Source organism: Clytia hemisphaerica, unplaced genomic scaffold, assembly GCF_902728285.1.
Source record: "Clytia hemisphaerica strain Z4C2 unplaced genomic scaffold, Clytia hemisphaerica genome assembly, whole genome shotgun sequence".
Lineage (NCBI taxonomy): Eukaryota > Metazoa > Cnidaria > Hydrozoa > Leptothecata > Clytiidae > Clytia > Clytia hemisphaerica.
Genome location: NW_027104169.1, coordinates 45,182 through 59,225, shown reverse-complemented (window position 1 = coordinate 59,225; position 14,044 = coordinate 45,182). Strand labels below are relative to the sequence as shown.

The 14,044-nt window shown below is 34.4% G+C and overlaps 1 protein-coding gene across 1 annotated transcript; it reads left to right on the top strand.

The window, feature by feature from the left end:
* Positions 1 to 362: 362 nt before the first annotated feature.
* Positions 363 to 13,701, top strand: LOC136814292 (clustered mitochondria protein homolog). Its single transcript, XM_067070815.1, is given in 29 exon segments — positions 363 to 626; positions 1,061 to 1,300; positions 2,318 to 2,592; positions 3,046 to 3,206; positions 4,151 to 4,193; positions 4,196 to 4,290; positions 4,425 to 4,528; positions 4,838 to 4,974; positions 5,130 to 5,221; positions 5,591 to 5,906; positions 6,245 to 6,285; positions 6,426 to 6,480; positions 7,834 to 7,912; positions 8,093 to 8,234; positions 8,582 to 8,708; positions 8,905 to 9,058; positions 9,403 to 9,518; positions 9,638 to 9,859; positions 10,021 to 10,087; positions 10,346 to 10,398; positions 10,613 to 10,654; positions 11,034 to 11,100; positions 11,259 to 11,343; positions 11,604 to 11,842; positions 12,050 to 12,270; positions 12,502 to 12,627; positions 12,858 to 13,073; positions 13,221 to 13,304; positions 13,483 to 13,701. Coding segments are annotated over 29 exon segments (3,972 nt in total). The 5' UTR covers positions 363 to 391; the 3' UTR covers positions 13,621 to 13,701.
* Positions 13,702 to 14,044: the final 343 nt, after the last annotated feature.

Below are 14,044 nucleotides of genomic sequence, written 5' to 3'. Positions count from 1 at the left end.
GTGAAAATTTAAAGGCGCGTAAGGGGCGTGATGTAGCAGACTCTTCAAAACCTCTTGTGATTTGCTGTGAATATTTTTTTTTTTTTGTCATATTTTTGGAAAGAAATGCCTTTCATTATTCACTGTATTGGGAACATATAGGATTTTACCATGACATTCACATGAATTACCAATCGCTTCCATTTGGGTATAACTGTGATTTAGAGAAAAACCAGAATGGAAGCAGAAATAAATTTTGGTTCTGTTTAATTGCTTTAAGTTTATCTTGTTCTTATTAATCAATCTGCTTCAATGAATGATTGATTTGTTTAATATTGATTACCTTGCGGTATCGATTATTATAGATAATTCATTGATTATCTATCTTAGGCTAGCATAAATAAACATCATTATGCCTGGTATCGTGCAAGATTCAGTTGTTTCATCAGAACAAAATTCGCCAGACCCTGTTGGAAAAAAGAAACTTGAAGTTGATTCTTCTCTATTGAAAGATGACCAGGAAACTTCTTCAAATGGTGCTGAAAAAGCTGAAGAAAACATTGACACAAGTGAAACAAAAAAAGAGGCTGAAAAGCCAACAGCAGAATCTACAGATAAGCCAACAACAGAATCTACAGATAAGCCAGGTATCATTTTCATCATCTCAAAATACTTCTTGAAATTTATATACAGACGATTGAATTCGCATAATGCCTCAAAATAGTATTGTCTTCGTAAAAAAACACACTAGTCAAATTTTATGTATCATCAAGGATCAATTTTCAGAGTGAAGTGAATTTCTCCATTCCAATTTATTCAAATTTATTCCAAATCATACCAAGCATTAGTAACAATGCCAATGCCAGATTTTTTTTACATTTATATAGAGTAGAGATTGACCTTGTGTACATCGAAGCGCCACGAGAATATTTAAAATGAGCCTAACGCAACAACATTTTCTGCAGAAGACAATTCCAAGTTATGCACATTACATGTCCAGCCCATCTGCGCTGTTGACAACAAATTTAGGTGTCTGTAAGACTGATATTGATAACTTTTCCCTAACTTTTTATCCATCTAGAAGTACCAATGAAGCTGTTGGATTTGAAGGTATCAATAAATGGATTGAGTGAAACTCTGCCTGTCCAACTTTCCAACCATGATACTGTTCAAGATATCAGGCAAATCATCTTGGAGAAGCCAGAGTGTTGTTATCGAACATGTTTTTCGTTGTACTTGGAGGGTACAAGACTTGATGATTTCATGGAGCTTCATGATATCCCAGGATTGAGTGATAACTCAGTAATCAAGGTTGTTGATGGTAGGTCTAAGTTTGTTTTATCCAGCATCTTGTTCGTTGTTTAACTGTTTTAAAGTTTAGATCTCTTGATTTTTGGACCTACCTGGAGGTCCTATAAATTGACCTTTGTTCGTCAGTCCGTCCGTCCGTCTGTTACCAGCTTTTCTCGAGATTGGCTCATTAGTTTTTTCTGATTTTTTGGCACAAAGATGCAAAATGGCAATGCCCAAAATATGGCCGAGTCCGATTTTTGAGAAAAATTTTTTTCCGGCCGAAAATGCCAGAAATATGCCGGAAATCACTGTTTTTCTGGATTTTCATTAGACTTTTTCCTTATAATTGGTTGTTTTTTCATTCAAAAACATTATTAATAGCAATGCCCACCATCAAGCATGTTTCAATTTTCAATAAAGTTGATTTTTGAAGCTGGAACTATTAAAAAATTGCCGGAACAACCTACGTTCGCCGGAAAGACAGTATTTTTTCAATTTCTCAAGCTGTACTTTATATTTTTTTATGAAATTTTGCACACTGATGCAAAATGACAATAACTAAAATGTGACGGAGCCCAATTTTTGAAAAACATTTTTTTCCGGCCGAAAATGCCGGAAATATGCCGGAAAAACCAGTTTTTTGACATTTTCTCGAATTTTCATCTTTAGTTTTTTCTGAGAAAATTTTTTTCCCGGCCGAAAATGCCGGAAATCGCCGTTTTTGCAGATTTTCATTGGGCTTTTTCCTAACATTTCTTTGTTTTTTCTCAAAAAAAAAACATCATTGATAGCAATTCCCACCATCAATCATGATTTGATTTTCAATAAAACTGATTTTTTTATAAAAAACAAACGACTAATGTTGATAGATCGTCACTATTTGTGTTCTGAATGATTGTTTAATGGTCACGCTCACCGGTAGATATTAATTATGTGTTAAATGCATAACTAGGTAGGTCCATAAAAGTATGACTTGTTCTTGTTCAAATTATTATTACTGTTATTTTTAACCAGGTATTTTTGGATAAATTTTTTCATGTTTTAGAGCCATACAGTATACGAGAAGCAAGAATACACATTCGAAGATTGAGAGATCTTTTGGTCACCATGCTTGAGCCAAATGCATTCACAGCAACTGATAACCTCTCTTTATCATACTGCTCTGCCATCACTGAAGTAGATGTTGAAGAAGAAGCTTGGAAAGCAATGAAAGATAAAAATAATTATCAAAAGGGTAATGTCACTCTCCCTCCAAATTTTGCTGGACTGAAATCAAAACCATCTGTAGAACAAATTATCATTCCAGACTACGATGTTCAGGTAGGCAACTTCTGCAATTGCTAAACCTAAAGATAAAATCATGAAGTAATTGTTTGTTTGGTCTGTGATCAGTTACCCTTTGACAGTTTGTAACCATCTCATCTGTATTGACTGCTTTTTAACATTATGAAATATTGACCACCAACCTCAAGACACACATGGGTGTAGTATTTAAAATTTACCATTTACTCCCTGATCAGGCTGTTTTTATGCCTTTTTTTAGCGTTGAGTTAACAGATGTGTCTACTGAAATCACCAAAATTTTGGCAAAAACAGCAATTTTAGTGGAAAAACACTAGAAAGATTGCCCTTTTTGACTACCAATGGGTGCTGCCCTGCCTTTCTAAAAAACTGCCTGCTGATTGCGTACCATAAATAATTTATAATGGCCAATACCTTTATTCTTCTTTATACATATTACTTATTTTTATTTATTTCAACGCCTTGTTTTAGCTACCAACTTGTTTGAAAGATCTTCGTTTCTCATCATGGAACCCTCCACCAGGCTATCGTAAGTTAGCAGGAGATCTGTTATATTTGGAAGTTGTCACACTTGACCATCCAGAGCATGTCTACCATATAACTTCATCGTCCAATGGCTTCTTTGTCAACAGGTTGGTTCTTGATTGAGTTAAAAAAATTCAACTTTTCTTTCAAGACATTATGCACCACTCATATTAACTAAAGTGATAGCATATTCACTCTTGAAAAGGTGCTTTTGAATCTATTCAAGGTTTTAACCCAGTCCAAGAAAGATTGCAAAACTAGAAAATTAGAAAGATGGGTTGAAAGAACTTTGCTCCTAGCTAAGTTGTTTTAACCCCCCTTTCTAGATGAACCTCCCCCTTTTTGAAAACTTCCCCCTTTCTACAAGAAATTCTCTCCCCCTCCCCCTTTCTGAGATTTTTTTAAATCGTAACCCCCCCCCCTTTTTATAAAGGGGTTGTAAACTGTGTCCACTGGGGCACAAGAGCAGCACACATTTTTGGGTTTTTTATATATCTGAAAAAGCTAATTAAAATTCAGAGACAATGCATGTTAAAAGCTAAAAGTTAAAAACATTCAAACCAAAAACGAAATCAAATCATAAACTCAACGTGACAAGGACATAATTGGCAAACAGACAAAGCACAGCAACAAAACAAACTAAAAATGAAAAATAAAACCAAAAATGCAAAAAATCTAATCAACAAATAGACAATTGACAACCAACAAATAGACAATTGACAACCGACAAAAATACAAATTTAGCGTAGAGAAAGCTGGTAAGTGAACATGAAAAAAAAATAGGGAAATAAATGAAGTGCAGATAGATGAATACCAAAGTCTGCCATTAGGTGTGGCCATGAGTAAGCATGCACTGCTTCTCAAGTCACCCGTCATCTAACCAAAAGAGAAGAAAGAGTTGATCAAGCACAATCTAGAAGAGAAGATATTAGGAAAGAAAGACACACAATCGAAAAGTTTGAAATTTAGAGTAATTGTACTTTAATTAAACCTTGACAGCTCCTTCTATGAACAAACCATTTCTGACTGTCACTTTTTATTCTTTTTTAAGGATAACCAATCATTTGTTTGACCCGAGACCTGCAAATGATTCTCTGCAAATGATTCTCAAAGATCACAGACGCTTGCTGGCCTACTGAACATGATCAGCCCTCTCTTTAAGAAGAACTTTTGTAGCATCCAAAGAACTACGTAAGTTTCAATACTTTTACTTTCTCTTTCTTTCATTCCTGTTCTCCTTGTTCCCCCATAATAATCCTGATGTACACTCCTGCAAATAAATATTCTTTAGTATGTTCATTAACAAAACTCTATATTTTTTCTAGGATCAAAAAACATCCATTAGAGCTAGTATCTTCACCTCAACAAGTCTTTCCTTGGGTTTCGCCACAATTCGAACACACACGAGATCCTTTCAGAGCGGAAGATGGTAAAAAATATTTGTGAATTTTGATTCACTTTTTTTACTTGTTGAAAAATTCCAACGCTATAGATATTGTTTTTAAACACCTGGTGGTTGGTCCTTACTCCTTGCATTTATTCAAAATACTAGTTATTCCGGAACTGTGCTCAAATTATAGCTTCACTCTTTGCCAGGTTTTAGCAAAGGAAATAATTTGTAAAATAAAAAATACAAAGAAAAATCTTTAAGCAAATTAAAAGAATTGAAAGGCACTATCTTGTTCGGTTCACTAACATTTTCAAATTTCTAATTCAAACCGTGCTATCAATTTTCAAGCTGTCACCAATCGTATTGGTTATGAAGAGCAAATTCCTGGTCAATTACGTGACTGGAATGAAGAATTACAATCTGCAAAAGAACTTCCAAAGAAAACTAGACATCAAAGAACATTGAGGGACAGAGCTCTATACAAGGTATATAATTCATCTGTTTGAAATCATGATTATATTGATACTTATTGTAAAATTCAGTAGGTACAAAAAGATGACGAATCTACGAGACTTTTCTTTCAAAACCCTTTATTTACCTCTAATTATGTCTTTATACTTAACCATAAATTATTTCTCAGATCACATGTGACTTTATTGCTGCAGCAACAAGAGGTGCTGTCGCAGTGGTTGATGGAAATGTTATGGCAATCAACCCAGGAGAAGAAGAAAAGTAAGAAACATGTCAGCTCAGTTGCTTTGTCACCCTTTCTTTGTAAACTTACTAGAATGATATGAATTGTGTCATTACAAGCCACTTTGAATAAAAATAAAAGCAAACGCTTCAGCTAAATTTTTCATAGACGTTGAAAGACATTCTAAGATTCAATTCAGGTGCAATCAAGAATTTCGTAGGAGTTATTGAACATTCCCGAACAAGAAACATTTCAGTATTGGGAAAAAAGTCTCCTTTTTCTTTCAAAGCAACAACTTAAAGTCATATAGCAATTTCTTTTGCAATTAGTTGTCTCAAAATGTTGATTTGGTTGTTCCGAATAATTGAGGAATGAAAATTCAATAATTTTTTTTTTCATCTTTATAGAATGCGAATGTACATTTGGAACAACATTTTCTTCAGTTTTGCATGCGATTCTCGAGACCACTATCAAAAGTATGGTGGGGATGAAGCTGCTTACACAGCTGCCTCTCTTGATCTTAAAGGTGTTGAGTTATATAACAAACTTGACGTTGAAGGATTGTACACACTTGGAACTGTTGTTGTTGATTATCGTGGATACCGAATTATAGCGCAATCTATCATCCCAGGCATCCTTCAGCGAGAACAAGAAAACTCCGTTGTTTATGGAAGTGTTGATGGTGGAAAGACCATTGCTACTCATGAACAATTTTTAGAGAAAGTAGGCTGCATTATTTTCTAGACAATGTTTTAGATAATTTAATTTCAAAAATCACACTGTAGACAGAAAAGTTGAGTGTTTCACTTAGCCTTGGTAGAACGTAATTTTGTAAACTTTTTCTTAGAAACACAACCAACTAATCAACTAACCAAGGGAAAATGAAAATGATGGTGTCAGACACAACGAAATATTCCTTTATTAACAACATCGAACATACCTCCTTGTTATTTTTATTCGAAATCCAAGGAGATGATTGTTTTGTGTTTGTTTCTTGTTATGTCTGGTACTGCTGGACACTGAACAATATATCACAATAATCACTTTTTATTTTCTTTCAGTTAAAGACAGCTGGATTAAGCTTGAAAATAAGACCACACAAGTAAGTGAAAACCTTTTAGTTAAAAGTGGAAAGTTTCCTACTAAAATAGAACTAAACTTTTGAGACTCCATATTTTTCTTTCTATTCCTTTTGAAAGTTTAACTCGAAACTGATTTCTCAATTTATTCACTGCAATTCAGGGTCATTAATGAAAAAGACGAGGATGTTGAGTTATGTTCTTCAATTGAATGCAAGGTTTGCCCTTTTTCAATTTTTTGATCATCGAGCGGTGCTCTGCTATGAAATTACAGGCTTTGTCATTTAAAAACTCCGGACAATCACACTCCTAAAATTGAGTTTTGTAATTTAGACAAGTAATGAGGTGTGCTATCCAGCACTTTTAATAGTGGAATCTAAATTCATGTTGTTTTGTTAATTACAATTCTCAGAGATTTTAGGTGTATGTGGAGGTGTGCGTGTGCTATAGCACGCCTCAACAATGTTGACTCATTATTTTTTTCTGATTTTTTGCACAGTGATGCAAAATGGCAATGCCTAAAATGTGTCGGAGCCCGATTTTCGGGCAAATTTGGGCCAAAAGCTGCCTAAAACTAGGGTTTTTTGGACTTTGTGCAAAATCCTGTCATTACATTTTTCTGATTTTTTGTACCAAGATGAAGGGCAAGATTCTCTAAAGAATGGCTGAAGTGGTTTTTCCCGGAAAATTCTTTTTCGCCTTGAAAATACAGCTTTTCTCAAAGTTGACTCATTTTTTTTTTCTGATTTTTTGCACAATGATGCAAAATGGCAATGCCTAAAATGTGACAAAGCCAGATTTTCGAAAAAAATATATTTGGGCAAATTTGGGCCAAAAACTGCCTAAAATAGGGTTTTTTGGACTTAGTGCAAAATCCTGTTATTACTTTTTTCTGATTTTTTGTACAAAGATGGAGGGCAATATTCTCTAAAGAATGACTGAAGTGATTTTTCCCGGGAAATTCTTATTCGCCTTAAAATATGGATTTTTGTATTTTGGGGAAATTCCCTTTAACCAAATAAGAAAATATAGCTTTTCTCAATGTTGATTCATAATTTTTTTCTGATTTTTTGCACAATGATGCAAAATGGCAATGCCCAAAATGTGACGGAGCCAGATTTTTAAGGAAAATTATTTTGGGCAAATCTGGGCCAATAACAGCTTAAAAGATTTTTTGGGCCTGAATGGTTTAAGTGATTTTCGTATTTGGGGAAATTCCTTTTTACCATTTTACATTATTCAACACACAAGCTTTATTTTTCCATTCTGAATTTTTGTACAATTATTGTCACTTTTTTCTTATTTTCTTCTGATGTTAATCATTAGGTAGGTCCATTCAGCATGTTGCTTTTAATTTTTTTTTTTGAAATTCTCAAATTCTCAAACTATTTTCATTTTTTGGAATTTGAAGGTCTTTAGCTTTGTTTATGGTAAATGAAGATTTGAGGAGGATTTAAATGATTTAAATGGGCAGAAGCCTAAAAACTATACTATCTACCTAGAGAAATATACATAAACAATTAAACATAAATGTTTCTCCCATTGAAACTTACAAACCATACTTTTTTCAGGGTATCATTGGAGCAGATGGGCGTCATTACATCTTGGATTTGTTCCGATCATTCCCACCAGATGTCAATTTCTTAGATGGTATTTTGAATTTCTACCTACTTTCTTACAAAAGTGATGAAAGAGTAAATACAAATAAAATTGAATTATTGAGACTTGATCAATAGCTTTTATGAGCTATAAAATTGAGTCAACATTGGAATCTTTTACCGTCCCTTTGCCATTAATGAGCTACTTTGGAAAATTTGTGTTTAATTTTAGTTGAGAAGGTTGAACGCACTTTAATAAATGGAGAAGCTATCCCTGAAACAAAGAAAGCAAAGAAAGATGAATTTGAATTTCCAGTCCCACACTCACAACATCTTGTTTCTCTCCGACAAGCTGCACTGGAAGCATTTATTGGGTAAGAATTAGGTTGATGAGATTTTCACTTTATCTTTTTTATAAATAATGGGGATAAATAATGGGGAAGAAAAGAAGCTTTGAAGTTACTGGTCAAATCATATAAAGATACAAAGTCTCATTCTACCAAGCAAAACATAATTAAAATGTGCTGCTTTGGGTGCGCAGATTACTTTATTAGGTACATGGTGAAGATCATGGTTGGTCACATGCGTCTAGTCCCAAAATGATCTCTCTGTGAACTCATCAAATACAGAGCCTAGTCAAGCCTTGGCAAACTTGATATAACATTGCATCAATATCAGTCACTTTTTTCACCCTTGTATACATTGACATTCTTATTTGTAGATACAAGTATGTGTCATTTGTTAAAGTCATTGCTCTAAATAAGCTTCAAGATGAAAACAAGAAAGACCAAAACAAAACAGCTGCTGCTGAAGCTAAAAAAGAAGCTGAAAAACAAGAGAAATCAGAGGTATTTTATTTCCATTCCGGATTCGATTGGTTTTCTGAAAATGAAGAATATATTTATTTTATTTTTAGCTTATGATACAACAAGTTTCTTTTCGAATTTTGATCTAAATTTAGCGAAAAGAGTTCTTGGTTATAAAAATATCATTTGATCTATCTAATAAAAACTACAACAAACAACTTGTTTTACTAACTCCTAGAATGAAGCAATGGCAGCTGAAGGTGATAAAAGCACTGAAAATGATGAAAACTGTACTGAAGAAATCAAAACAGAAGGTACAGTTGAAGCAGAAAGTGAAACCAAGAAAGAGAAGGAAATGACTGAAGAAGAAAAGGAAGAAGAAAAACAGTCAGGTATTATATCAATCCTTCTTTTGTTTGTCCCTGGAAAATTCTATTGTAGTGCATTATCTTTTCAAATCTTTGACTTTTTGTACTTTCAAATTTTTTGATCATCTTATTTTTTTCACTTTGAAATTTTTTGATGATCTTATTTTTTGTACTTTGAAATTTTTTGATGATCTTATTTTTTGTACTTTCAAATTTTTTGATAATCTTATTTTTTTAAAGATATAAGTATCAAACAATACAGCTTACGACAGTGTTAAGAGTACTTCAATAACAATTATAGTCAATGAGCAATTCCATAGTCTTTCATTTACGGAATATAGAATATTTATATAATTTTCATTTTCTAGATATCCGAGCTGTAGAAGCTGCAGCAACAGCAATCGGTTCACTTAGCCCTCAAGAATTTGATATTCGATTCAACCCTGATGCTTACGTCAAAGAAGTCATCCCTAGTAATTCTGAAGTAAGATATGTTATGTTTTTCTGTTGTTTTTTTTCTCATTAAAGTTTCAGTTATCGGTTCATATATGTATACGTTAACCTTTGCATTGTCTGCTACAATTTCTTACAACTTGTTTACAGGATGAGGTTGCCAAAAAGGAGAGGCTAATAATGGAAGATATGAGTTCATTCGTTTGCACAACAATCATTCCTAAATTCATTGAGGACCTGGCAAACCTCTCCACTACACCTATCGATGGTATTGCTCTTACAGATATTATGCACACTCGGGGTATCAATATGCGTTACTTAGGCAAAATTGCCCATACTTGTTCCAAGAAAAGGAACTTGAGCTATGTACATGTGAGTATTTCTTTTTGTAACTCAACACTTTATTTCAATCCAAGCTATCCAAGTAGTGCTTAGCAGTTTAAGACTTTCCTAATGCATAATTCAATTTCCATTTCTCTTCCATGAAAACCTTAACCTTTTTTAATCAATATTTTTTATGACTACAATTTCAGGGCATTGCAGTAAAAGAAATGGTACTCCGAGCTGCTAAGAAGCAATTTAAAGGATGTATGCAAAGTGGTAAGGGAACTTTGATCTTCATCATTCTCAAGTGAAGCAATAAAAAGAAATCTCCTTGGTTATGTCCGTTATCTCTATCCTATGATTTATTCTTCCATTTCTTCTGAAAAGCCTAGTAAACATTTTTTATCAATAAAATTCTCTCTGTGAGCTGAACCTGAACTGGCTGACATCTTGACCACTCGGGCTATGGCTCAAAACACCATAATTTTTGCAATATATATTCACATCTTGATATGATTTTTTTTTCATTTGTAGCAAACCAAAGATGTCTGAGTGCAGCTGTCAGTCATTTCTTGAATTGCTTCTTGGTAAGTGGACCAACATTAGATCTGCTGTAATACCTCGGAATATTTTGTTGAAAAGATAATATTAAGTGGATGATTTTAAGACTTTTAAAATTTTTTCAAAAATTTCGAAAATGAAGATAAGTTTTTTTCTACCTTGACCAAAAACTTTGACCTTATACTCTTCTGAAACTTTGAACTTCTCTGATATCATGTTCTCTACTACTACTTTTTTCAGAGTTCTTTCCCCTCGCCGCAACCACATCTACCTAGCGAAGAAGTAAGTTTTATTGTGTATCTTCCCAAAGAGTAAAAATTTTCACAAATAATCTCTTTTTAAAAGAATGAAATCGGTGTTTCGGGGCCAACAATATTGGACAGACAGCGACTGGATCAAGCTTTTCATTTTTTAGGATTTGTATCGAAACTGAATCCTTGCTCAAAGTTCTTTTAGAATCTTTTTTAACTTTGGACCCTTAATACATAACTCCGATTTGAAAGGGGGCTTCTTATGGGCAAGATGAACTCGTGTGCCTCAAAGGTTTACTTGTGTTTATCGAATTGGGAAGAGCCTTGTAGAAATTTGTCTGGGGATGTGATTTTTTGGACAGTTGAAGTTCGGACAGTTGCAGTTGATAATGATTCCCTTCTTCGTTCAGAGTAACAAGAAAAAGAAGAATAAGAAACGAACGCAAAAACTTCCTCATCTACCCTCCAATAACAATGGTAAGAGAAATTGTTGACTTTTACATTTCGAAGCAACGATGTTTGAATCTTTATTTTTTCCTGTTAAAGATTGGAATAGCTTCTCATAGATTCATTCCCTAATTGTTGATAGCAACTATTTGACTTCAATTTAAATGTTTATTACTCATTATTTCCAGTTGCTTGGATGTCATTGAGTCCTTCATTTTTATGGATGGCCATCACAAAACACGTACAACAACACTTCGGCTTCAAAATTGAAAGGTAGAATATTCATTAACTGAACCTCCCTTAAAGATGTGTATAAAAAATACTCACATTCCAGAAATAAATTTGACCAAGTGTTGTTGGCCCTGAATAATCGCAAATACAAGGTATTTTTCAAGTGTTGATGTTCCAAATACTTCCAAATCGTTATAGTTAGATTTGAGTGTTCTTTTCTGTTAATTTCACCAATTTCTCGATAAAGGTTCGATTAAAACTTAACTTCGATTAAAAATTAACTTCTCGTCTACTTCTTTCAGCTCCAACATCGAATCATTTACACAAGAATACAAAGTCCAAAAAGTCAGTATGCTGCGAGAAATTTGCAAGAAAACTGGCATTCAAATGCTTTTAAAGGAATACGACTTTGAAAATAGAAAACACACAACATTCTCTCATGAAGATATCTTAAGTATTTTCCCTATCGTCAAATCCGTCACTCCGCGAGCGACCGATGCCACCACCATCTTCGAGCTGGCTCAAACGCGTCTACAATCAGGTTAGTTTCGCATTATTGCAGTATTTCGATACGATATGAACCTTTGAAAATTACAAAGCAGTCTCCCAAATCTTGCTTTAAGACCTCCCTCACTCTCTTCTATTCACCGTATTTCTTAGGCATTTCTGTTATGCACTTTATTTGCTGACTGCTACATTATTATCCGGGGGTTATTAAATAATTGATCACTTCTATTTCTTTGACCAGGATTTTTTGGTGAAGCACACGAACTGATGATCGAAGCATTGAACATGTTCAACCAAGTATACGGTCCTCTCCATCCTGATATCGTTGTCTGTTATCGCGCCATCGCTCGTATTCATTACCTTGCTGATGATGGCGCCCAGGCGGTCGCCTTCCAGAAGAAGGCGGTGATCGTGGCCGAACGAATTTACGGCGTTGACCATCCAGAAACTTTAGTGGCTTACGTAAGGCAATACATAGTGAAAATCGGTGAAAGAGCCTTTGATCTAAGTCATAAATCCAAAAGTGAAAAGCACGGGGTACACCTTCAGGGTATTACGCCAAAAGTATTTTCATTTCGAATTTCTATTGCATACTTGAATTTTTGAGCATAGGAAATGACATGGGATTGCTGTTTTCACCACCCCTTCGATACCATTATTCTTCTTTAAATGCATCACCTTGTACGTTTTCAGGTCCACTTGGCTTTATACTGTTACCACGCTGGCTTGGTATCAGCCTCATTGAAATTGATGTATCGCTCTCGATACCTAGCCATCCTGGCTTACGGTGAAGAACACCCTGACATCGCTACTTTTGATGTAAGTCTTCATTGAAACACATTTCATCAGTTTTCTGAAGCTGGAAAGAATTGTTGATAAAGTTTAACATCCAAAAACATGGTGACCTCATTCAAAAATATTGTTTTATTATTCTCCCCCTTTCCCTTAAAGAAGATTGTTACTTCTAATCCATCTTTTGTATTCCTGATACTTAGTATCAATCTCAAGTCTTTTCCTTGGCTTATTCCAACTTTTTTCTCCTCGCCTAGACCAACATCGGACTCATGCTTCACAACCAACGTGAATTCACCACGGCTTGCCAATACCTCGAACATTCATGCAACCTTCAGATGAAATTCCATGGTGCTGAAAGTCTACACACAGCCACAGGGCACCATTTGGTGGCTCGTGCTCTCTCAGCTCTTGGTGATTACAAGAAAGCTTTGAATAATGAGAAATCAACTCACTCCATATATCAGAAACATGTAGGTTCAATTAAACCTACGTTCCTTTTTGGACCCTACTTAACGAGCTTTCTCCTTTGCTAGCATCTAAAACAATTGAAGTTTACCGTTTGGGAAAGTTAAGATACAACTGCATGATCATGTAAACAAACGTGTTATTTTTTTTAGTTCGGAACAGAGGATGCACGAACAAAGGAGAGCGGCGAAGCATTAAAAACCATCCTCAATCAAGCTGTCATGCTTCAGAAAACGGTAGCAGCTCCTATTTCCCGTTTATGTTCTTTTCTTCCAATGTCGATGAGATTTTTAAAATCTTACTAGTTTTACTTTTTTTCATCCTTTATGTTTAATCGTATTATGTTTAAAATTTTGGACACGGTTCAATGTTCAATCAACATGACAATTAATTTGAACTCTACTTTCGTTTCAGTTGAAAGACATTGCAGAGAAGGGTAAAGTAAACCCAACGAAAGTCCCAAAGCTGGAAGATAAAACGTTCGACAAAAAGATTCTCACAATGGTCAACAAAATCGAGGAAATCGACATCAAGACTGAGGAACGAAAATAATTAATTCAAAGTGATGAAATGTGATATTGTGAGCCTTGGACATCCCTTGGAATTTGGCATACGTGCAATCGCACGTTAAATAAAGAATTCTTGAAGAATGAAACTGTTGTAGATATTTTTTATATGACCATTTACACTAAAAACAAAAGCGTGATATTTTTTAGGTATATATTATGGTTCGTAATAACAACCCTTTTAAACTAAAGAGATTATTTTCTTCAGTTTATTTACGGTTAAAAGTTTTTTAATGAATTTGTATGAGCTCGGCTTTGCTAGGCATTTTCAGGTTCATAGGAGACCTAAATTTCTTGCACTCTTTCATAGGCGGTTTTAGACCACGTCGAACTTATCAGAAGAAGAGATTTGTAATTGTAATTTCATTGTCTTTTAACGAGCGCTGCACCCCTTCGCATGTTTTCGACGT